Source organism: Vanessa cardui, chromosome 22, assembly GCF_905220365.1.
Source record: "Vanessa cardui chromosome 22, ilVanCard2.1, whole genome shotgun sequence".
Lineage (NCBI taxonomy): Eukaryota > Metazoa > Arthropoda > Insecta > Lepidoptera > Nymphalidae > Vanessa > Vanessa cardui.
This window is the reverse complement of record NC_061144.1, coordinates 6,870,002-6,894,190: the sequence shown is the minus strand read 5'-3', so window position 1 is coordinate 6,894,190 and position 24,189 is coordinate 6,870,002. Positions and strand designations below refer to the sequence as shown.

Sequence of the window (24,189 nt, the reverse complement as noted above, 5' to 3'; positions counted from 1 at the left end):
ACTAACTAGTAAGTATACCAACCCAATTGTTGACACCAAACCGTTGAAGTTTAATTATAAGTCTGATATTTTTTAGAGCTGAGATGGCCCAGTGGTTAGAACGCGTGCATCTTAACCGATGATCGTGAGTTCAAATCCAGGCAAGCACCACTATATATATGTGCTTAATTTGTGTATATAATTCATCTCGTGCTCGGAGGTGAAGGAAAACATCGTGAGGAAACCTGCATGTGTCTAATTTCATCGAAATTCTGCCACATGTGCATTCCACCAACCCGCATTGGAACAGCGTGGTGGAATATGTTCCAAACCCTCTCCTTAACGGAAGAGGAGGCCTTTCTCAGCAGTGGGAAATTAAAGGGCTGTTACTTACTTACTTACTTACTGATAATTTTATTTTACAATTTATTTGAAAGCTTGTACAACTGAATTCTTTTTTTTTGTGGCAACTGAATTCTTTATAATAATGAATTATACAATAAAAACAAAAGACATACAATACACAGATAATGTTGACAATCATAAACTAAGTCAATGTGAACGTCAGTTTTTTTACTCTATGTCCTTGTCAATTGTTTAACTTGTCAAAAAAATGGCGAATCGGACCGTAAAGGACGCGAAGTCCATCCGTGGTACAAATCCACAATATTTAGTGGAAAAGATTATACGGTCTCGTATTTACGATTCAAAATATTGGAAAGAAGAATGTTTTGCTTTAACTGCAGAATTATTGGTCGACAAAGCTATGGAATTACGCTACATAGGCGGCGTGCACGGCGGTTTCATTTACCCTACACCGTTTCTCTGTTTACTTTTAAAAATGCTACAAATACAACCTGAAAAAGATATTGTAGTTGAATTTATTAAAAACGAGGAATTTAAATATGTACGTGCTCTAGGTGCCTTTTATATGAGACTTACTGGTACATCCCTGGATTGTTATAAATATTTAGAGCCCCTATACAATGATAACAGAAAGTTACGACGTCAAAATCGTGAGGGACAATACGAGTTAATCCACATGGATGAGTATATCGATGAGTTGTTACGCGAGGAACGCTTATGTGATGTTATTTTACCGCGGATACAAAAAAGACACATACTTGAAGAAAATAATGAATTAGAACCTAAAGTCAGTGCTCTGGATGATGATTTGGATGAAGATGTACCTTCAGATGAAGAAATTGTTGATACGGAGACCAAAGAAAATAAAAGGGAAAAGGATAGACGTGAGAGAGATAGAAGACGAGACAGGTATTTCAAATTAAACATAACTAATACAGTTTTTTAAAAACATTAGGGGTCGGCATTAGAAATTCGCATCCCGAATTTGATGATAGTAGGGGTTGTTTCTTAAAGGGGTTGTTCCCCTCTCTCGAAATTTACCACTCCCAATCCGCGGAAACCCATAGTTTTTTTTTAATTTGCGTTTAAAGTTACGTGTAACGGATCGATATTTTACGTTATAATTAACCTTAAATCATTATTTTTATGTTTATTAGCTTATTTCTGTATTATATTTTAACAAATACTATATTAATTTATAGTAAAAAAAACGTGTAAAAATTTAATTTAATTTTGTAGTGTAGTGATGCTTTTGTATAGAAAATAATAATCACCCAGAAGATTTTACAAACATGATAATAGAATACAATATAACATAAAATATAAAAAAGATCCATTTATCGCATTATTAAATGTAGTCAAGTATATATACAGATAAATGGTTCTTATAAATTTCTAAAATATACCTATTGTTGTTTCTATTTTTCACCCAAAATTAACAGCTGTGAGGGGCACAGGAGTGGCGAAGCCACTCCGGCAACAAAAATAGTAGATAGTTATAGTAGCTAAGGATAGGTTAGGTTAGGTTAGATTTTATGACCAAACGCTGCGCAAGCCGAGCGAGCGAAGCGAGCGTGCCGCGGCAGCGGCCGGCGCAGCGCCAGAAATCACATTGTATACCAATAATTGGAATTTTATATCTCTCCCCTTCCAAAATTTAACTAACAGTACGAATTTTGATGATTTTAGTATTGAAATTTAAAAATTGAAAAAAAAAATAACTAATGATTTCCGCGCGGGGGGAGTGGTGGTGTAGGTACTACACCACCCCCCCAACCCCCCACCCCTTCCTCAACCTTAAATTCGGGATGCGAATTTCTAATGCAATCCCTGATGATTGAAACGCCTTTAATGTATTTTATTTTGTTCTTCTAACAAGTTGTTTAATTACACTATTATTTATAGATCTCGTGACCGTGAAAGGCGGGATAAGGACCGTAAACGAGAAAGATCAAGAAGCAGAGAACGTGACAGACGATGGGACAGAGAACGAGAAAGAGAACGTGAGAGAGAGCGTGATAGAGAACGTATTCGTGATCGTGAACGGGACAGAGAAAAGGAGAGAAGGGAACGGCACGAAGTTGATAGAAGAAGAGATAGAGGGCGCTATTAGTGTAAGAATAAATAATTATGATAAAGGTGTAGTTTTATTATGTTATGCCATAAAATTTTAAATTTGTTCATTTCATACTTTTTACAAAATATAATTAACAAGCAAGAGTAATAAATATTCAATCTTCTTGTGGGTGTAAATAATACAATTTATAGCTGCTGATAAAATGATATAATATCAGCTTTAATGCTGTTATGTATATTTTTTTTTAAATAACATTTTATAAAAAATCTCATCTTAATTATATACAGATATTTTGTATACACTCTATGTACAATTATATGCTACAATAACAATAATTTCAAGATGTACTATGCCTCAGACATAAGGTACAAGCAATGCATTATTCTATAAAATTACAGATACAAAGCATAAAACAATGCCAAAACTATTAATATTTATTTTAAAACTTAATTTCAAAAATTGGTGGTTACTCCACCCCACCCTAGTTTCTATATAAAATTGATTTAAAACAATATATTTTTTTTAATTGATAATTTTCAATATAAATTTATTTTCACACAGTAATTTTTAAAATTATTAATATTAAATTATGGAAAAATGACACAAACTTAAGGATAGGATTTTTTGTTAAAATATGGATTACTTATATTTGTAGTTCATTAATAGTTATAGGTTGAGTGAATTCAAATAAACATGAATTTTTAACCTCAATATAAAATTAAAAGAGGTTATTACAATATTAATTGTTTACTTTTTAATTAATTTTCATAGTGATAAAGATAAGGTAGGAAAGTTTTTTTATTAAGCTGGCTTTATTTTTATTCTAGTAACATACCATTGGTTGGACTTAATATGTTACCATACAAAGACGAACATATTATATATAACAAATAAATACATACTTTAGTTTTACAATCTACTTCTGTTCTTTTTATTGATAAAAGAAACCACACATAATGCTAAATGTAATCATTTAATAAATTTAGTGGTAATCCACTGCCTGATACATTGTATGAAATTTTATGAATTCCTTTACAAAGCCAATGCACAACCAACTTTGGAAATTAAGATGTTATTAAAATTTGACTAAGTAGAATAATCTTACCACCTAAATGAGCAAACACTTATTACAATGAATACTTTGTTCGTATATAATTTGCTTTAAAAATACAGTGTTGATAATGCTAATAAATTTTATCAGTAATCAATACAAATTTAATATTTTTTTATTTAGTGTATTATTCATATTCATGTAGGTACACTGTTCTGGATACAATTTATTTGTATACATTTAATATAAAAATATTTTTGTTTTTTTTTTTTTATTATCTAATGTAATAATACATCTACTCTGGTGTTTAAAATTTCATTAAATTAACTAATCAGGTCATTAAAATATAATAAAGACACATTAATTTGTATTAATTTACGTTGTTTTTGACTTAATATTAATACATTAAGTATACAACAACAACAGTCTGTAATATCCAACTGCTGCGCTAAAGGCCTCCTCTCCCTTTGAGGAGGTTTGGAACATGTTCCGCCACGCTGTTCCAATGCAGGTCGGTGGAATACACGTGTGGCAGAATTTCTATGAAATTTGTCACATGTAGGTTTCCTCATGATGTTTTCCTTCACCGCTGAGCACGAGTTAAATTATAAACACAAATTAAGCACATGAATCAGCGGTGCTTGCCTGGGTTTGAACCCGCAATCATCGGTTAAGAAGCACGCGTTCTAACCACTGGGTCATATCGACTTTTAAATAAAAGGTAAATAGTCTAACCTTAATATAGAATATACTTTTGGCATATTTTAATATTAGCATAATTAGGATGGAAGATATTGTAACAATATGAAATGAATAAAGATTAATTAATGTGTTATTCTCCTCTTATACATATATTTCCTCCTCTTATACATATATTTCAATAGAATTACATATTTTTTAAAAGTGGTTTCCAATGGCAGGAGTTGACATAAAAAAATTAGTTGAGATCTACAATAATCTAGTATTTGTTAAACTTGAGAGAAAAATGACTTTTTAAATGTCATTAATTGCGTTAACGAAACTTTAAACGAAATTTATAGAACAACACTATTTCAAACGATTAGGCTATATAAATAGGGACATATTAATCTAGAACATTCTGGAATACTTGAGCAGAGCAATTAGGAAATGACGTACGATATAATTATAAATCTTAATTTTGTTTATTACTCCTGTCATTGGAATATATTATACCAAAAACATTGGTGTGCAACATGGTAGTATAACTTATACACTGAGATTTTTTTTATTCCTTTGACTTTTACTAGCCAGACACTTTATTCTAAATATTTAAATCAGTCACCTAACATGCTGATACTAAAAATCACTTACATGATAGAACATACATATATATATTAAAAAAAATTAACACAATGAAAAAAAAAGAAACATTTAATCAAAAATAAAAATAATGTTATATACATTTTTAATTCATGATTCATGGAAAAGATTAAATAAAAGTATTAAAAAACAGTACAGTATAAATTAATAATGTTTTTATATATCTAATTTACCTAGATCACAGGTGATGATGATTATAATATATTTATGTACTTCACTTTTATATATATATATATATGTTTATATATATTTAATTGTTCTCAGCACTGGCATTTCGACTCATAGAGTTCTTAATGATGCCACTAAGTGTAAGCCTGGGCTAGAATGTTGGCGCGTTCATTATAAATATTCGTTCTTCCTCCTTTTTTATCCAGTGCAGTAGCCTGTCTACTGCTCTTATAGCATGGTCCTTCTCCATCAAAGGATCGAATGTTACGTACAATTCGAAGCCGTTTGTGACCTGTAAATTTTTTTTTTTAATTTAGTTATGCTGTACCTTTTTAATCTGTGTATCATTAAAATTAAAACATACATAAGTATATATTATGTATTCATACATATACATAATATATTAAAACAAAGTAAGCCACTGACAAAAAAATGATTTAATTAAGAAGATAATGATTTTTTATCTATCACATATAGATAGACAAATGTAAATGTTATCATATCAGTTTATAATATGAAGAAATAGTTTTTTCTGTTTCATGAGATGAGAAAATATGCTTTATACAACAATCCAACCATTGTGCTCCTGGTTAGCTAACTTAAATCATTCAAACTCATCACAACAATACTGTGTGATGTTTGTCTCTGTAATTAGTCTAAATAAATCCCTATCACCAGATAACTATGTCATTACAGGAGAAATGTAAACAATCAGCACCTTTAGTTAAAGACTGACTTATGAGGAGGCAAACATGATATAAGTTAATAAAAATAATTCTTAGATAAATAGACCGATACAGCATAGAAATAGCATCGACAAATTCAATAAAACCGATTACTGCCGTTTTACACAACCAATAGAAACAGCTCTCTATCAGCATTCGACGATATTCGTCGCTATAGATTCTCACGTCAGTTCAACCCGAGAAAGCAAATCGACGTGTCAAATTGAAGAATATATTAAGTCATATAATATTACAAGTTATTACGTTTGTGTAAAGATCATATTCACATAAGAGATAAATATTGATAAATTGGGATAGCGTATTTAATTCGGATGTGATCGGTTTTATGAATTTTGCCTATGCTACATCTAAGTTGTATCGTACTATACTTACCCATGCCAAAACTGTATCATGAGAATTCGATCTGAATATTAACTTTGCCGGTGTTGAGGAACAGTGGATTTGGTTACAGAATTTTCTGTAATTTCTGATATAATCTATATCCGATAATTTTTCAATTTTCTTCACCGTTATATCGCCGCCTTCTTTATGCCTGAGCCTATAATCTTGCAATCTGTCTAGACTTATAGGATCTGATGTGAAAAGTTGTGCTGATGATTTGCATTTATACATAAAATGCCTTATTTCTGGTATACCAATATGTTTTAGAGGATTTGTCGTGGGTAGTTCCTTGTTCCTGTTCAGGGCGTCATTAATTGCAACCAAACAGTTAGATCTTCTTAGTTTTTCTGCAATCGTATGCTTCGCTTGTGACAGAGGGAAGAAAGCGTCCCTTTGTACAGTCAGCAGAAGAAGGCAGGCTTGGCAATCTTCTGAAATGTATGATACATGGCCGTGAAGAAAACCCCTGAAAATTTAAAAAATAAAAATCATTTTGTTAAACCATTTTGACATAGAAATTAAAAAAAAGAATTGGATTTTATATTAAATTAAACAGCAGGCTGTAAAAGGACTTTAATTTTTTTTGTGTATATGACCACTTCCATCTAAACTATTTAGGGACCCAAGTACACACAAAATAATTGAAATCTGTCCAACCGGAATATTTACATACAGTATGTTGGTGTGTATAGAAGATTTATTGATAGCAAATATTAAAAAGTTATAACACAAGATATATTAATTGATGCAGTGAGCCAAAAGTATTAATTGTACAATTTACAGGACCATACTTACGTCGCATCAAATTTGGGCAGACAAATTGGCGTCCAACTCTCTGCCGTTTTAAAAGATTCAGAACTCCTCACCAGATTGAACAGTAAATGAATATCAGACGGGTGTAATGTATACTTCTTCATCCTAACGAGAGTAATCAACTGATTACCAGCTATAAGTATAGCAAAGACCAAATCCCTGATCTTGTTACAAGTCGAAATTATGGCGTGAGTTATATTCTCCCTAGCTTTCTCTGGTAGTGGTAAGCACCTCACTGCTCCTAGTAGAAAAGCAGGATCCTTTTCCATAAATATTAGTAAATGGTCTATGAGTCTTTCAGCACCGGATAGAAGCCGTCGTAAGTCGTAGTTACGACGCTGTTCGAATATTCTGTTTAATTGTGTGAGTGTTAAGACTGATACTATTTGATTGAAGGCATATCTGTAAAATAATGAGAATTTTGATAAGAAAATACATTTACACGGTGGTTGGGATTTGTGCATGATCGTCTGGGTAGGTACTGCTCATATATTCCACTGTCAAACAGCAATACTTAGTATTATTGTATTCTGGTATGTGTTGACAATGTAAGGGATAATAAATATTTCTTACAGTGTCCGTATGTGGTGGTGACCTTTCACTATCAGGTTTTATTTTATTGTAGAATTAACTTACACCAAAAAGTAACTGTTACTGTTTGAATAACTGTTTTCTCTTGTCTAAATGCTAGGCAGGTTATTTTGATGGTGAGACACAGAACACGAAATAATGTTTCAGATTATATTTCCAATTATATAATAATAATGGATGGATTTACTACCACAGTAATTCAAACCAAAATGTATAAAATATGAATTTTAATTTCTGCATATTCTGATTATAGGAATAAGTTTTTATTGTTAATTTAAAAAAAAATATTATGAGTTTAATTTTTTTTCTTTAAAGAAACTACCTTTAACTAACTTTAACTTTATTATTAGCATTACTTTTCAAGTACTTGGACTTTTAAATTCCAGGTCAAACCTAAATCTATATTAGGATTACTAATAACTGCCAATAAAATACTCGACTAAATACAATCAGCATTCTTCTTCACAAATAAATCTTATTGAATTTCTATTTAGGACTTACGTTAACTGTAAAACAAGTTGTGTTTCACTCTCATTGGACTTTGATACTGCAACCAATATAAGAGGACCCTTTACTAAGAAGACAGCCTTGCAGTCTTTTGTATTTATTGATCTCAATATATCCTGGTTTTGTTCTTCAACCACACTGACAAGAGCTTGAATAACTCCACATAGACCAGCCAGTTTATCCTCATTGCCATATCTGAAATTACACACAATATTTGAATAAAACTTTTATAATTAAATAAAAATGGGAGACTGTCAGAATATTATGTGTGTATTTAATTAGAAATGAAGAATTAAAAATTTTGTTGTGACAAGACTATATGACGTGTATATGTTATGTATATACAAGTATTGATTATAGTGACTGATGCAAATTAATCTAACTCTGAAGTCATAGAAATGTTCACTAAAAAGGTTTAATATTTTAACGTATTATGTAAGCAAAAGAACTTTACAATTTATTTATTTAACTAACTTATAAACCAAAATTGTGCGAGTTTTTGTTACACTAAAAATCTTTTAACTCAAATATAATATAAGATTTCAGTTTTACGGCATGTTTTTTATATACCTTGAATAAATAGGTTTACCGGCAGAGCTCAATATAAAGACATGTTTTTCTTTGTTTACTAGTTCTGGTGATTGTAAATAGTCTTCCTTTTCGTCCGATTCATCTCCATTTTCCTCTGTAAGATTTGAGTTACTCGGTGATGCTGACATTGGTTCCTGAAAGTGAATTGATATCATAGTCTATTAGATGTATTTTATGTACATTTAATCAGATATATAAATTGGTATATCATTGAAGAACTGAAGCAATTGTTATTCAAATCTTTAATAGTTATCTACTTCAAATAAAATGATTTGAATGAGTTACATTTAATGTAGTCAAACAATTTCAACAATATTTAGCTTGTATTGCGAAAGATGTACATTACTTAAGACAGTAACAAAATAAGTGCATAATAATTTTATATAATTGAATTAATAATGGGAAGTGTTTTTAATTATCACAGCTTTTAATAAAACTTATTCAGTTCAAATTTAGATCCTATAGTAAGCAGAAATATTCGACTATTTAAATCCTTACATTTTTCCCCTGTAAGTTATCGCTAGATTTAGTTTCTCTTAGGGAACTATCTTTCGAACTTTCGCCAATTTCGTTTTGTATTTCACTTATTGTACTTGATTTTGTGGTGAGTGATGTATTTCTCTCTTCAAGACTAGTACTAATTTCACAGACGAACTCATCAAAAGAGTCTGTAGGATTAAGAATACTTTCGCGACAGGCTCCAGGTTCCAGATCGTCAGGAACACTCTCACTTTGTGCCTGCACGTTGTCTGCGACATGATCCTTCGAAGTGGATGCCATTAGGCTAAAGTGTAATTTTAAATTGAGATTATTTATTGTAAAACAAGACCGCAATACTGCATCAATATTTTTTTCTGGACCATGACAGCGCTGTCAGTTTTATGTCATACGTAACTGACAAATGTTACGTCATGTCATTAATTGTTACTGTTAATTTATTTTTTGTTTTAGTTTTTACGATCCACTTGTATTTTCGTATTAAAAGTAAAAGTTATTTGTTTAAAAAAGTGAGATTTTTTGTAATGGACTTTTTATATTTTAAACATTAACAATATAGTCGTTGGACTATAATATGTAAAGGTACCTATATTTCATGTCATATTGATGTAACACTTAGTAGAAACTCTTTGAACTTTTTACTTTTTTACCAAAAAAAAAACAGAAATCATTTTTCTATAAGATATTACTAATCAATAAAGTATCAAATTATTATCAATGAAATATCACACAATATTAGTTATATCAATGGTACTAATGGAAGTGCAAATATATAGTATAGCTATATATTATAAAGTAAAAAACACCAAATTAAGTGAGCTTTAGAAAGTATAAAATCTGAAAAAAAGTTGAGCTTTTTAATTTGCTTCCAACAACATTAAATTGTGCTTTATCAAGCAGGTCCAATTAACTGATAGTCTGATAGACTGACTGAGAAAAATATTATTAGTACATAGCTTAAAGAATAAATTAACTCATTTAACAGATATTAATTGCAACTTTCGTTGTTAGTTTGTATTATAAATGAAGTCGAGTTGTGCATGGTGGAACGAGAAGCATGAGTGTATAAAAGAATTTCATACTCCGTGTGTCTGTAAATAGATATTATAGTTGCGTGTTTGCTCTCATAGAATAGCCTACGATTACAGTTTAACATAAAATTGCCAAATCGCTTTAAATAATAGATATAATAAATAGAAAAGAGTTACCAAAAAAAGGACACCCTTCACCACCATTTCAAATTAAGTTGTAATACAAAAAATATCTTAAGAGTTGTGCTTATTTTAGATAACAATAGAATACTATATGTTATTAAAGTTATTAATTTCGGGATATTTACCATGGACGTTATCTACGAATGTCTTGTTCACGAGACTGGAGTTTGCAAACATGGTAAATATCCCGAAATTAATAACTTTAATAATAAAAATAACCATGTTAATTTAGAATCTTATATACTATATGTTGTTGTATACTTATATTTCTTTTCGATAACGTACAAATAAATATCTTAATTGTTTGATGTTACAAATACTTGTGCTATGTATAACAGAAATTGATTATTGATGCCTATATTAATATCCATATTATGAGGTATTTCATTAAATGTTTTTCATGTAGACTATCTATAAACTATATCAATTCAATGTTCTTATCAATTCAATGTAAATTTTCTGAGTGAATTCGGAAAACAAAAACAAGAGTGATTTTCAAAATAATTGTACGAAACGTTTTTTTTTTTTAATAGAACATTATAATTACATGTAATGTTCTACAAATGTTATACCAACTTTTTTTCTTTGATACATAAAAATTATAATAAATTAAAAAAAAAATTTTGACGGAACGAACAGAAGGAAAAATTGGTGGGAAGAATAGTCCGAAAAAAAGTTGTTTGTACTAGGTATACCTAGTAATTCTATACACACTGAATGATAATTATAGAGTTTTCCGGTATAGACCATACTTCTCTTTCGTGAGCTTCATTACTAAAGGTCGTGCTTGCCCTGAAATGTTTTCACCAATGTGTTGCTGACTAACTGTAGTAATAAGTAAATGTATATAACAATCTTGTGTAAGCCTACCTATTTATATATATAAAATAGATATATATTTTTAAAGGATCATTAGGTAAATTGTGTATAATATAAGCTAAATATTAAGTCATAATTATCTAATTATAGAGTGTTATTGTGTAAAATAACACTTATTATTAATTTAAAATAATTACTAATAAATATATTTAAAATAGCAACACTAGACAAATATACGAATTAAAAAAAAGCGGATGATGGAATGTGGGTAGAAGCATGTAGAATGTTCTCGAAAAGTTATACGGACGCGTCGAAATTGTAGAGAGAGAAAATAAAATTGTAAAAGTGTAAACCAGTGTGTTTCAATTATTAACACGTTCACTGCCACCTAAATTTTTCCTATGCTCATAGCGATGCCGCCATACATAATGCCGCGAACACGCTAAGCGTGTCCCCGGCATCGCTAGATAAATTGTATGGACAAGCGTAGCGTGTCCACTGGCACAGGAACAAAAAAAATATCATTTTTTTGTTAAAACGGTCTTTGTTAGTTAATATTTCTTGTGTTATGCAATAATTAAGATGTTTAGAATAATGTTGTCAGTGTTTTATCCTGGAATTATGACAAAAAACCGCTTTTATGGTAAGTAAACATCATAATGTAATCAGTGGTTGTAAAACTTTTTAATAAATTCCCACATATCATATTTATATTGGTGTCGAATTTGATATATACTTTTTATCGCGTTATGATTTAGTTCGTATTTCAATAAAAAAATTGTTCATGATATATACTGTTACCTGTTATCTACTGTTGTATCCCTGCAAAGGACGCGGGTCAGTTTGAAAGTAGCAAGGTATAATCAAATAAAATAAAATAGAACTTTCAATACAAATTAAAACAGAGTTTAAATTTCGCTTCATAAAGTGTCCATAAAAATCCACCTTCTTTTTTTGTTTTCTCAAATACATACTTATTAATTTCTAAAATCAATTTTTATCTCACTTGTTTCGTTCACTTTCTTATTAGTTGCTAGAAATGTTCAAAGGTCATAGGATATCGATTCGGTGCACATGTCTTGATATAATAATAAAGAACAATTAAATAAGTAATAATTAATAAACAAATAATTAAAAAATAATAAAAATTCTAAACTCGTTTTATTGTTTCATTACTTCAATTCTTGTAACACGAATTTGAAGTTGACATGAGTTTACATTTTTAAGGTAAATCAGCCTTATTTAGTGTTTAATTTTATATATTTGGTGTATGTATGTGGTAGTTAATGATTAATCGAACTAACATATAGGTACTTGTAATACATAATCAGTATCAGTATCAACATAACACAAAGTAAGACAATTTAGTATAAACTTTGTCATTAAATAGGAATGGCAGAATTACGGCTTATATAGTTTTCAACCGACTTCCAAAAGGAGGAGGTTATCAATTCGATTCAATAACTATAACTACATTATATAATCGTAAATCGACTTTTAAGTAGTCTAATATTTTTCATTTCATTTAACTTAGGAAGACTCTAAAAATGTGTTGAATACGCAATTATTTTTATTACTTTTTCGTGCATATTAATTTGTTTTAAAATAGTGTTTTGTTTGAAGTCGGTTTTTCTTTTTGTTAAAATTTTTATTTATACTACAAAGGTGTATAAATTTTTATAATAATAGATATTTGTACAAAAAAAAATGTAACAAAGTTCCGCAAATTTGAGAAAACAATAACAAAATTAGTTCAATTTTCAACAAATTGGTAATAAGCCATAAATAAAATGTGGTTTGTTGAAAAAACAGTTTGACAATCTATGATTATCCTTAATAAGTGAACAAGCCTAGCGTGTCGCCGGCATTACGAAAGACATTTTTTTGTAAAATAAAAAAAAAATATTTTTTTTAACGGGCCACTTAAAAACTCAGTAGCTTATCGCTTGAAGATTGCACACAATTAGTTTGAATGAATAATTTAGCCTAGTTTTTAAGATATCACTGAAATTCTTAGAACACGCCTAGCGTGTTCGCGGCGTGGCTATAGAAATTCGCATGAACACGCTAGGCGTGTCGCTGGCACTGAACGTGTTAAAAGTTCTAGCTAAACTGGAAAAGTGACTTCAACTTCATAAGTGGGATCGAAGGAAGATAATATCATTTTCCTTTCCACGCCACCGTGAAACTGTAAGTAACGTGGAGGTACATATAGTACATTATTTTTATTTTTTTATAACTTTGTGTAGGTTTTTAATTTTATAATTATTTTGATAATTGTTTTTTCTTTTCATCCAAAGAAACGTACTTTAAAGCTAAACTATAAGTCACTTACTGACCGTTAATATTTTAAATTTGATATCTAATTGCATAAGGATTTTTTTTTTCTCTTCTTCTACCTACATCTGAGTGTGATTAAAAATTAAAATTTATTTTATTATAAATAGAAGTAAGAAGTAATAATACTAAATCGATAAAATTATTGTGATTTATAATAACGAAGGCATAACTTAACACATTAGATTGAATAAAAGTAATAAATACAAATATTATGCGACAAAAGTGTACTACTAATTTTGTGTCGTAATGATTTTTCTTTCATTGACTAGTGATATATATATATATATATATATATATATATATATATATATATATATATATATATATATATATATATATATATATATATATATATATATTATTTAATTATGATCACCTAATCGTTTTATTATTATAAAACGCTTAATCTTAGCATAATGACAAAGTGATGTGTTTTATGTTGACTAAGAAATAATACACGTGAACTTACAAACCTAGACTGGTTTCATAATATTAAAACAGGTTATTATGAAAGAGAATATTAATTGTTATCTAAAACTGAGATTTGTCAGTTTCAGCTTTTTGCTATGGATCAAGGCAATGATCGACGAAAAAGAGCAGCCTATGATAGGACTAGTGCAGACCCAGGTGTACCCAGGTTCGAGGGTCAGGGTCAGGACGCACTAGACCTAAGGCAACATACTAGTCGTGCAAGCTGGCCAGGAGAACCCAGGTATGAGGGTCAGGTCAGGAGAGCTGGACATTATAATTCCGAGCAACCCAGGGTATCGCGGGAGCGTGATACCGAGGGTGAGAGTATTCGCCGGCCTGACGGAGAGCGTCAGCAACTAAATGATTTTCGGGAGCAAAGAAATATGGAGAGATCTCTTCGCACGCCCTCAGTCGCACGGGATCGATCGCCTGGTGCCGGTTCTTCGAGACGTGTTATGCGAGAAAGAAGCAGGACTAGAATCGAAAGAGAGCACGATGATGATGTAAATTCCTCATTCAGAGCCGGAAGTAAGAGGAATAGAAGTCCAAGTGATCCAGGTGAGCAACCATGTACCTCTAGGCGACGCCGACGTCGAGATAGTTCTAATGAGGATAATATAATAGATAAATTTTTGTCAATATTGCAGTCAGTCAAGAGTTCAGATAAGTCAAAGTTAACTTTTAATACTAACATTATCCCTGAGTTCGACCCTATGTCTAAAGAGCAAACAATTTTAACGTGGCTTACAAAAGTGGAAGAGTGTTCTGAAATATACGGTTGGGATGATAAGGAAATCATTCATTATGCCCTTCCAAAACTAACTGGTGTAGCCAAGTCGTGGTATCAAAGCTTACCTAGTATGAAATTTACATGGGTCGAGTGGAAAAATAAACTAATTGAATCATTTCCCGTTCGTGAAGATTACGCTGAACTCTTAACTGAAATGCTAGCTAAGCGCGTAAAATATGGAGAGTCTCTTGAGCAATATTATTACGCTAAAATTAATTTGTTAAATAGATGTAAGATATATGGACGCCAGGCTGTAGATTGTCTACTGTACGGGGTAGAAGATAGGGCCGTAAAAGTCGGTGCGCAAGCTGCGCAGTTCTCAGAACCGGAAAAGGTCTTAAAATATTTTAGGACTGTTAAAGTCGGACCAAGCCGCGAAAACCATGAATCGTATTCTAAATTTCGGAATGAGCGTAGAAATGCCGGAAATGAAAAATCAACTTCTAGATCAGGTGGTTCAAAACCTGATACAAAAATGGTTTGCTACAATTGTGATGAAGTAGGCCACCCAAGTTTTAGATGTAACAAACCTCATGCAAAATGTTCTACTTGCGAAAAATTAGGCCACCTGTCCATTCATTGTTTTAAAAATAAATTTAACAAAGATCGTGAGAAAGACTCTAATACTACCAACGATAAAACTGAAAAACGCGTAGCTCAATTAAGTCATACAGATGATCCAACTGCCAAATATATAATTACTATTAAAATAAACAATAACTTTGTTGATTGTCATTTAGATTTAGGAAGTCAATGCTCCCTTATTAGGCTTACTAAAGCTAAGGAACTTAATTTGGAAATAGTTGTACCAGATGATTTGCCTGTACTCAGGGGTATTGGTGCTAACCTTATCGCACCAGTAGGTATGACGATTGTCACCGTTGAAGTACAAAATATCAAAAAGGTCATAAATATGTATATTGTCGATGATTACGTAATAACCCAATCAACCTTACTAGGTCATTCTTTTACCGAGCAACCAGATATTATTATTACAAAGACTCCTACTGAAATTATATTCCAACAGACCCCCACTATTAAGACGCGTTTAGTGGCAAGTAAAGATACGGAAATATTTCCCAATACGTTATGTGCTGTTCAGATCACAGCTGAACCAAGTCTTTGTAGTCAAGTTTTCGTGAATGGATCTATCAGGGGTCCAGAAGGTAAAGAATATTTTCTCCTTCCAGGTGAATATGAGGTTAGGAATGGTCAAGGCGCCCTATTAATATACAATGTTTCTACAGATACTTTTACAATAATAAAATTTTAACAAAAAGAAAAACCGACTTCAAACAAAACACTATTTTAAAACAAATGAATATGCACGAAAAAGTAATAAAAATAATTGCGTATTCAACATATTTTTTAGAGTCTTCCTAAGTTAAATGAAATGAAAAATATTAGACTACTTAAAAGTCGATTAACGATTATATCATGTAGTTATAGTTATTGGTATATTTGGAGCCGGTGTCAGCCACGGTGCCCTTGCCCCAACAATCAAAAGAAAGAAGCGATACGAGCCCCTTGATTGATCCAGTATATTATTGTGTAAAAGGTAATTTGTAAAAAACATATTTGTTAAAGTATTCTCGTATTGTTTTTTGATAGATATACTGTAGGGTTTTATTGGCTGACACCGACTCCAAATATAACAATAATTATAACTACATGATATAATCGTTAATCGACTTTTAAGTAGTCTAATATTTTTCATTTCATTTAACTTAGGAAGACTCTAAAAAATATGTTGAATACGCAATTATTTTTATTACTTTTTCGTGCATATTCATTTGTTTTAAAATAGTGTTTTGTTTGAAGTCGGTTTTTCTTTTTGTTAAAATTTTATTTATTTTTTGATTTTAAGTGAAGCTGATGTTGACTAACTAATTTTTTTTAATATGGATAGATTAAGCGTTCCGTTTATATGAGTCAGAAACTACTTCGAGGACAATTTCAAAGGAAACTTGCGAATAAAGCAAAAATAGACTTTCGAAAATGCGGATTTAATACGTCACGCGGCGTAAACTACAAGGATCGCTCGAAAGAGCTGTAATCGACCTCAGCAAAAAACTTTGAAAAAGACCAACTATATTTCGTACATCATATGACATCACATCACATACACAAAATTTGATTAAAGATAGTAAGAAATTCTGCCCCATATCGCACCCTAACTGCGAGCCGTATAGTAGTTCCGTCACTACATAGTATAAAACAAAGTCGCTTTCTCTGTCCCTATATCTTTAAATCTACGCAACGGATTTTGATGCGGTTTTTTTTAAAAGATAGTGTGATTCAAGGGGAAGGTTTGTGTATATAATACATGAACAATATAGTAAAGAAACACTGATAATTTTAGAAGTTTGCGATGTGATGTCGTAAATACACAAATTCTTTAATATATTTAGTATCAGTATTGCACCCGTGTGAAGCCGGGGTGGGTAGCTAGTTGATTATAATATTCGACTATGATAATTACATAAACATAACCACATTACGGAAGGTGACTCAAATATCCAAATAACCTATAAATAAAAGATTCGACTGAGTATCGCTAACGTGCTCCTCAGAATTGTTCCGTTCCCTTCCGTTCCGTTACTTTGTCATGGATCCTGTGCTCAAAACCTTACCAAACTTTCACCAAATTACCCTTGAAGTATATATTTTATAATTAAAAAAAGAATTATCAAAATTGGTTAACGTGATTTTCAGTTATTCACCTATTTGTCGCGCATATACATAATGCAAATTTAAGACTTATGTCGTTTTCATATGGATACCATCATCAGAAAAAAATAAAAAAAAAATGGGACCCCACGGGAAGCACTACCTTTCAAACAAAAAAAAAATTATCAAAATCGGTCCACCCAGTGAAAAGTTATGAGGTAACAAACATAAAAAAAAAAAAAAAAAAAAAAAAATACAGACGAATTGATAACCTCCTCCTTTTGGAAGTCGGTTGAAAAAGGGTTCACTTTTGTCACGTGTGACTCCTAAAGAGTCGAAATTATCAAACAACGTTTTAGATTCGTGTAATGTTACATTTTCAGAAAGTCAGAAAACCGAAAATTTAAACTGTAGTGATAAATTAAATAAGGACGAACAACATAAATTACAAAAATTAATACAAAAATATGGCAATTGTTTCTCAACCGGACTTCATGATTTAGGTTTCACAAACTTGACGGAAATGACGATCGAACTTGATGATGCAGAGCCAGTCGTCTATCGACCTTATCGAATGTCCTATGCTGATCGTACTTTAGTTAGAAATATGATTCAGGAAATGGTCGATCATGGCATTATTAGGGAATCAAACTCACCATATGCTAGTCCGATTTTACTAGTCCAAAAGAAAACTGGTGATAAGCGTCTATGCGTCGATTACCGAGCGTTAAATCGGAAAACTAAAAAAGAACATTACCCACTCCCTCGTATCGAGGATCAACTCGATCAATTAGCCGGCAACAAGGTTTTCACATCCCTAGACCTGGCCTCGGGTTACTATCAAATATCGATAGCGGAAGAGTCACGACACAAAACGGCTTTTGTGACGCCCGATGGCCAGTATGAATACAATCGGATGCCCTTTGGCTTGGTAAACGCACCCTCGGTTTTTCAACGTACCATAAATAAAATATTGCTCGAGGCAAAAATCAAGTACGCTATCGTCTATATGGACGATATTCTCATTCCTTCTAAAGACATAGAAGAAGGCCTTAAGCGATTAGAAGAGGTTCTGGTGTTACTCAAAAGGGGTGGTCTAACCTTAAAACTAAGTAAATGCCATTTCTTCCTTGAGACCATCGATTTCCTTGGTTATGAAGTGAAATCCGATGGAATTCGGCCAGGGCTGCGTAAAATTGAGGCTGTAGCTAATTTCCCTAAACCTGGAAATCAGCATGAGTTGAGACAGTTTTTGGGGCTGTCAGGATATTTTAGGAGATTTATTAGAAATTATGCGTCGTTGGCTGCTCCACTAACTGATCTTTTAAAATGGTTTATGGTTTAAGAACTTTATTAATTCCTCAAAAGAAATACATATATTTCACTTACTGAGAAACTATATAAAATAAAACAATTATAAAAGAAGCGTACAGAGATAACAAAGTAAAGATAAAATAAAATATCACACAAAAGAGGGTAGACAGATCTTAAAAAATTAACACCGTATACATGCATGTTTCAATTATTAACTTCATAGATTAATAAGTACCAGAAGTGGCATTGATGGATATTGTTCATATAAAACCACCTAACCTAACCTAAGCCGGTATATGTGTGTATATGTATAAATGTTAGTATGTTTTGTAGTGTAAGTGCATGCAATTATTAATATTATTATTTTTTTTTTTATTATGTTTATTAATTAAATTTAAATTAAATTAAATTTTAGTGTAAATAAGTAATATTTTTTGTTTTAAGATATGAAATTTGAGTAGTTTTTTGAAACTTAACATTGATTTAGTCTCCTTTATTTCCTTTGGTAAAGAGTTATATAGCTGAGCACCTTCATATTCAATGTTCTTTTTACCGTAATTTGTTCTAGATGGGCGTAATATTAGATTGTTAGCATTTCGTAATTTAATTTTTTGCACTTGTGATTTTTTAGTAAATGTTATCTTAGTGTGTATGTCCCGGTTTAAAATTTTTCGTACTAATATACATGTATAATATTTGTATGTTTGTTTTATATTCATAATTTGTGTGCCCGTGTAAATCTTTTGTGTTGGTGTCCGAAAACGATAATTAAATAGTATTTTAATTAATTTATTTTGAGTTTTTTGTATTATATTTAAGTTTGACTTAGCTGCCGTTCCCCAAATTTCTATCAAATAGTCAATATGCGGCTTGATTAGGGAATTGTAAATGATATATCTTACTTTTCGCGGTAAACATTTCGTTATACTTCGGATAGCTCCTGTGAGGGAGATTAATTTTGACTTAATTTTTTGCAAGTGCGGTTTCCAATTCAGGTGATTATCTAAAGTTAGACCCAAATATTGTTCATGCGTTTTTCTCTCAATAATTTCATCGTTTATCATGAGTTGAAAGCTACTGTCAATATTTTTGTTTTTCGCGGAAAATATAACATATTTTGTTTTTGAGATATTAATTGTTAGTAAATTGTTTAGAAACCAGTCACTTAAAGTATTTAAATCATTTCTTACTTTAGGCAAAATAGCGTTAATAGAGTTGCCAAAATAAAAAAGGCTTGTATCATCTGCATATAGAGATATGTCCCCATGAAGACCAATTTGGGAAATATCATTTATGTATATTAGGAACAACAATGGGCCCAGAATTGATCCTTGGGGGACGCCATATTGAATAGATTTAGTGGAACTTTGGTGTTGCCCTATTTTAACAATCTGTTTACGGTTATGTAAATAAGATTTTAATATTTTAAACGCGTTCCCCGTCACACCAATATTAGAAATTTTTCTCATTAGTATTTCATGACTGACCGTATCAAATGCCTTAGTTAAGTCGACGAATATACCCAAACCTATTTGCTTTTTATCTATTTTGTTTTTAATTTTAGTGATGAGATCAATGGTTGCCGATAGCGTGTTTGAGTGTTTGCGAAAACCGTATTGCTGTTTATAGAAGAAATCGATAGAATTTAGGTGATTTTCTAATCTAGAGTAGATAACCTTTTCAAAGATTTTGGAAATAACGGGAAGTACGGAAATGGGGCGGTAGTTACTGGGATTCGATTTACTTCCAGATTTATATATCGGAGTAACTTTTGCGACCTTAAGACTGTCTGGAAAAGTTCCTTCGTTAAGGCATCTATTTAGACATAATGTTAATTTATCTGCTACAATATTTTTAATGCATTTTACAGCTTTTGTGTTAATACCATCAATACCAGAACTAGCATTAATATCAAGATTATCAATAATCTTAATTATTTCGTTCGGTGTAGTAGGTGACATCTTGTTTAGCTGAATTTTACTGTAGGTGGGAAGTGGTTGAGTTTGGACTTGACTTTGATGATATTTGTTCGGAATTGCATTTGCCAGAACTGATCCAATTGTTGAAAAATAGCTGTTAAAGTATTCGCAGATTTCTCTTTCGTCTGTTATAGTACCCGAATCGGTAACGAGCTTATCAACCAATGGAGACACATTTAATTTATTTTTAGACAAATCAAAGATTAGTTGCCACATTTTTCTAGGTTTATTTTTGCAGTTTATAAAGCTATTATAGTAGTAGGCGTTTTTCGTTGTCTCTATATTTTCTTTTACTTTAGTTTTTATTGCATTAAGCTCTTCTTCTATATTTTTATCAGTTTTATTTCTTTTATAGTTTATGTCTATTGTTTATGTCTTCTATAATGTTTTTATTTATCCAATCTTGTTTCGGTAAGTTGAGAATTTTATATTTTGTTATTTTACTTTTTAACAGGCAGTCCATCAGTTGCTTTTCTAACATGCTATATTCGAAGTCTTCTTCAGGGTTCTTTATGTTTTCAATTAATTTGTAAAAATTTTCATAGTTGACAGCTGAATATTCGACTCTTCGTAAAGGTGGAGGTTGGTATCTTTTGATCTCGCAAAATATTTGTTTATGATCCGATATTGCCGAATCAATGATAGCTAAATGAAAATCATTATGTTTTAAGTTGCTGCAGACGTGATCGAGGATTGTTTTTGTTGTCGTTGTCTCACGCGTGCAGTGTTGATGGTCAAGTTTATTTAATATTTTAAAATCATTCTCCTTTAATATATCTTTGTAGTTTCTAGTTCCGCGTTCGACGTCAAGCAAATTATAATTAAAATCTCCAAATACTAATGCTCTTTTCATTTTTTGAAGTTGAGAGGAATATATTTCTATGAAATTATTGTCATTAGTTCTTTCAGGTTTGTATATAGCACCAACATCTAGTGAGAATTTGCTTACATGTACCCATAAATAATGGTTATCATCAATACAGTGATCTTCAATAATACTATGCTTTAAATTGTTATGTACGAATATAGAAACTCCACCCCCTCTTTTATCTTGTCTAAAATTATAGTAATGTGTATAGCACGGTATTTGAATTCTTCTAGCTTCATCTTCAGTTTTTATCCATGTCTCCGATAAAATAATTATATGTATTATTGTTCGAAACGATTCAATTGAGCATCTCAATTCATCCAGTTTGCCCGGCTTAGTGATACTGCGTATATTGGCATAAAAACACTTCAGAGATTTTTTTGTTGTAACTATATCCGTATACTTAGAAACTACTTGATAAGTGATTTTCTCAACTGACGGTTTTATTAGTTTTTTGTCTTTTTATTGGATTCTGTCTCTAAGGTCTTAATTATTTTAGGTATACCTTTTATATATTTAATCCGAATACTTTTTTCACCATTATCAATGCGGGTTTTAAGTTCTTCATGTAATTTTTTAAAGTAATTCCGTTGATATGGTGTTTGATCAGAAAATATTTTGATTCTATCATTCTTTAGATTAATTTTATTACGCAGTATGTCTTTTGCTGCTTTTTCAGAGGGCAAACATATTTTAATGTTTCGAGATTTATCCGTCTTTTGCTTTCCGAGTCGATATATTGTTAAAGGTTCAGGACAATTGCTATTAATCATTTTTAGAATTTTAACTACTTCGTGCTTATCACTATCTTGTTTGTCGCGAACAGACACGCTGGCCTCAGGAATTCCAGCAATGATAATATTTTTAGATCGTGCGTGACGCTCATGAATTTCTGAGAATATTTCTTCACAGGACATTTTAGTATGGTTGGAATTAGATGCATAGAAATTGCTATTTATTTGTTTGGCATGAGATTCTAACTTTTCTACTCTTATCTTCGTGTTATTCATGTTAGTTTCTAGGTTTTCTACTGTAGTTTTTAAATTATTTTGATCTATAATAATTTTATCTATGGTAATGCTAATGTTGTTTACCTGGTTTTTTATTGCAGCAACATCTTGACAGAGTTTGTTTATATTTTCTTTTTGGATATTACTTGTAGACATTAAAGCCGACATCATTTCAGTCATTTGTTTTCTTATCTCAGATAATTCATTTTTAATATAGTCGCTGTCATCAGTTTGTTTTCGTTTGTTTCGAAAAGTTATTTGGGAGTTGGCGGAATCAGTATCCATATTAGAAGTTGACAGGTTTGGGTGAGAACCGCCAAGTCTGATGCCACTTCCAGTCGGCGATCTTCGTACACTCATTACCGATTTGTATGCACACTTGCGTTATTTCGTGTGAGTGAGATAATGAGTTACACACTTAAGGTCCCGTCTCGTTTACCCGAAGAGGTGAAGAGCGGTTACCGCATCGATGCAAAAAAATTATTATCGTCTTTGAATGTAACACTTGCTTAGGCAAAGATATTCTTAAAACTTAATTAATATGGGTCACAATTCACTGAATGTTTTATTTAGTATTTTTTAAAAATTTGTAACACGTCTACTCTGTGCGCTAGTCTTTGTTATTTTAAAAAAGATGTTAAATGGTGTTGGACCGGTAATCAAGATGAGGCATTCAATAAAATAAAATATATGTTGGTAGACAGACCTTTACTAGCGCTTTATAATCCGAAAGCCGAAACTCAAGTTCATACGGATGCCAGTAAGGAAGGTTTAGCTGGTATCTTACTCCAGGCTAATTGTGACGGGGTTTTCCAGCCTGTTTCGTATTTTAGCAGAAAAACCAACCCAGAGGAGCGGAAACTACATTCGTATGATCTTGAGACATTGGCAGTGGTTGCATCCTTAAATCGGTTTAGAATCTATCTTATCGGTATCTCGTTTAAAATCTTTACAGACTGCAATGCATTGCGCGCAACTCTGGTTAAACGAGATTTAATACCACGAATTGCCCGATGGTGGATTCAACTTCAGGAATTTGATTGCACCATCGAATACAGGCCAGGATCACGTATGGCTCACGTGGACGCATTAAGCCGAAATCCAGTTGGAATTGCTGAGACAGAAACCCCAATTTTTCTCGACACATTCATGATCACTGAAAAGTCTGAAGAAGATTGGATCGCAACTGTACAATCTGGTGATGAGGAGATAAAAAAGATAAAAGAAATTCTGTCCACTTCTGATACAGAACAGATATTGGACATTCATAAGAATTATAAATTAAAGAATAACCGCGTATACAGAGTCGTAGGAGAGGAAATAAAGTGGCTTGTGCCAAAAGGAGTGCGTTGGCAAATACTTAAAATGAACCACGACGATGTTGGTCATTGCGGTTTCGACAAAACGTTGCAACGCATCCGTAAAAATTATTGGTTTTCAAAGATGCGGAAGTTTGTAAAAAAATACGTCTCCTCTTGCCTTGAATGCTTGCATCATAAGACACCAGGAGGAAAGCGTGAAGGAGAGCTTCATCCCATAGATAAACCCAGCGTGCCTTTTCATACGATTCACGTGGATCATCTTGGCCCCTTTGTAAAAAGCAAG

The 24,189-nt window shown here is 31.5% G+C and overlaps 3 protein-coding genes across 3 annotated transcripts; 2 read left to right on the top strand and 1 right to left on the bottom strand.

Annotated features, from left to right (window-relative positions):
- Positions 1–570: 570 nt before the first annotated feature.
- On the top strand, positions 571–2,483 carry LOC124539412 (pre-mRNA-splicing factor 38). The gene is made up of 2 exons (XM_047116804.1): positions 571–1,254; positions 2,251–2,483. The coding sequence occupies exons 1-2, from the start codon at positions 593–595 to the stop codon at positions 2,456–2,458; spliced, it is 870 nt and encodes a 289-aa protein (XP_046972760.1). The 5' UTR covers positions 571–592; the 3' UTR covers positions 2,459–2,483.
- Positions 2,484–4,970: 2,487 nt separating this feature from the next.
- On the bottom strand, positions 4,971–9,487 carry LOC124539397 (protein SAND). Its single transcript, XM_047116785.1, has 6 exons — positions 9,110–9,487; positions 8,591–8,745; positions 8,015–8,215; positions 6,905–7,324; positions 6,101–6,575; positions 4,971–5,274 (listed from the first exon to the last, which is right to left on the bottom strand). The coding sequence occupies exons 1-6, from the start codon at positions 9,389–9,391 to the stop codon at positions 5,134–5,136; spliced, it is 1,674 nt and encodes a 557-aa protein (XP_046972741.1). The 5' UTR covers positions 9,392–9,487; the 3' UTR covers positions 4,971–5,133.
- A 4,561-nt stretch (positions 9,488–14,048) lies between these two features.
- Positions 14,049–18,758, top strand: LOC124539202. The gene is made up of 3 exons (XM_047116499.1): positions 14,049–15,647; positions 15,846–15,909; positions 17,917–18,758. The coding sequence occupies exons 1-3, from the start codon at positions 14,049–14,051 to the stop codon at positions 18,756–18,758; spliced, it is 2,505 nt and encodes an 834-aa protein (XP_046972455.1).
- The last annotated feature ends 5,431 nt before the right edge of the window (positions 18,759–24,189 follow it).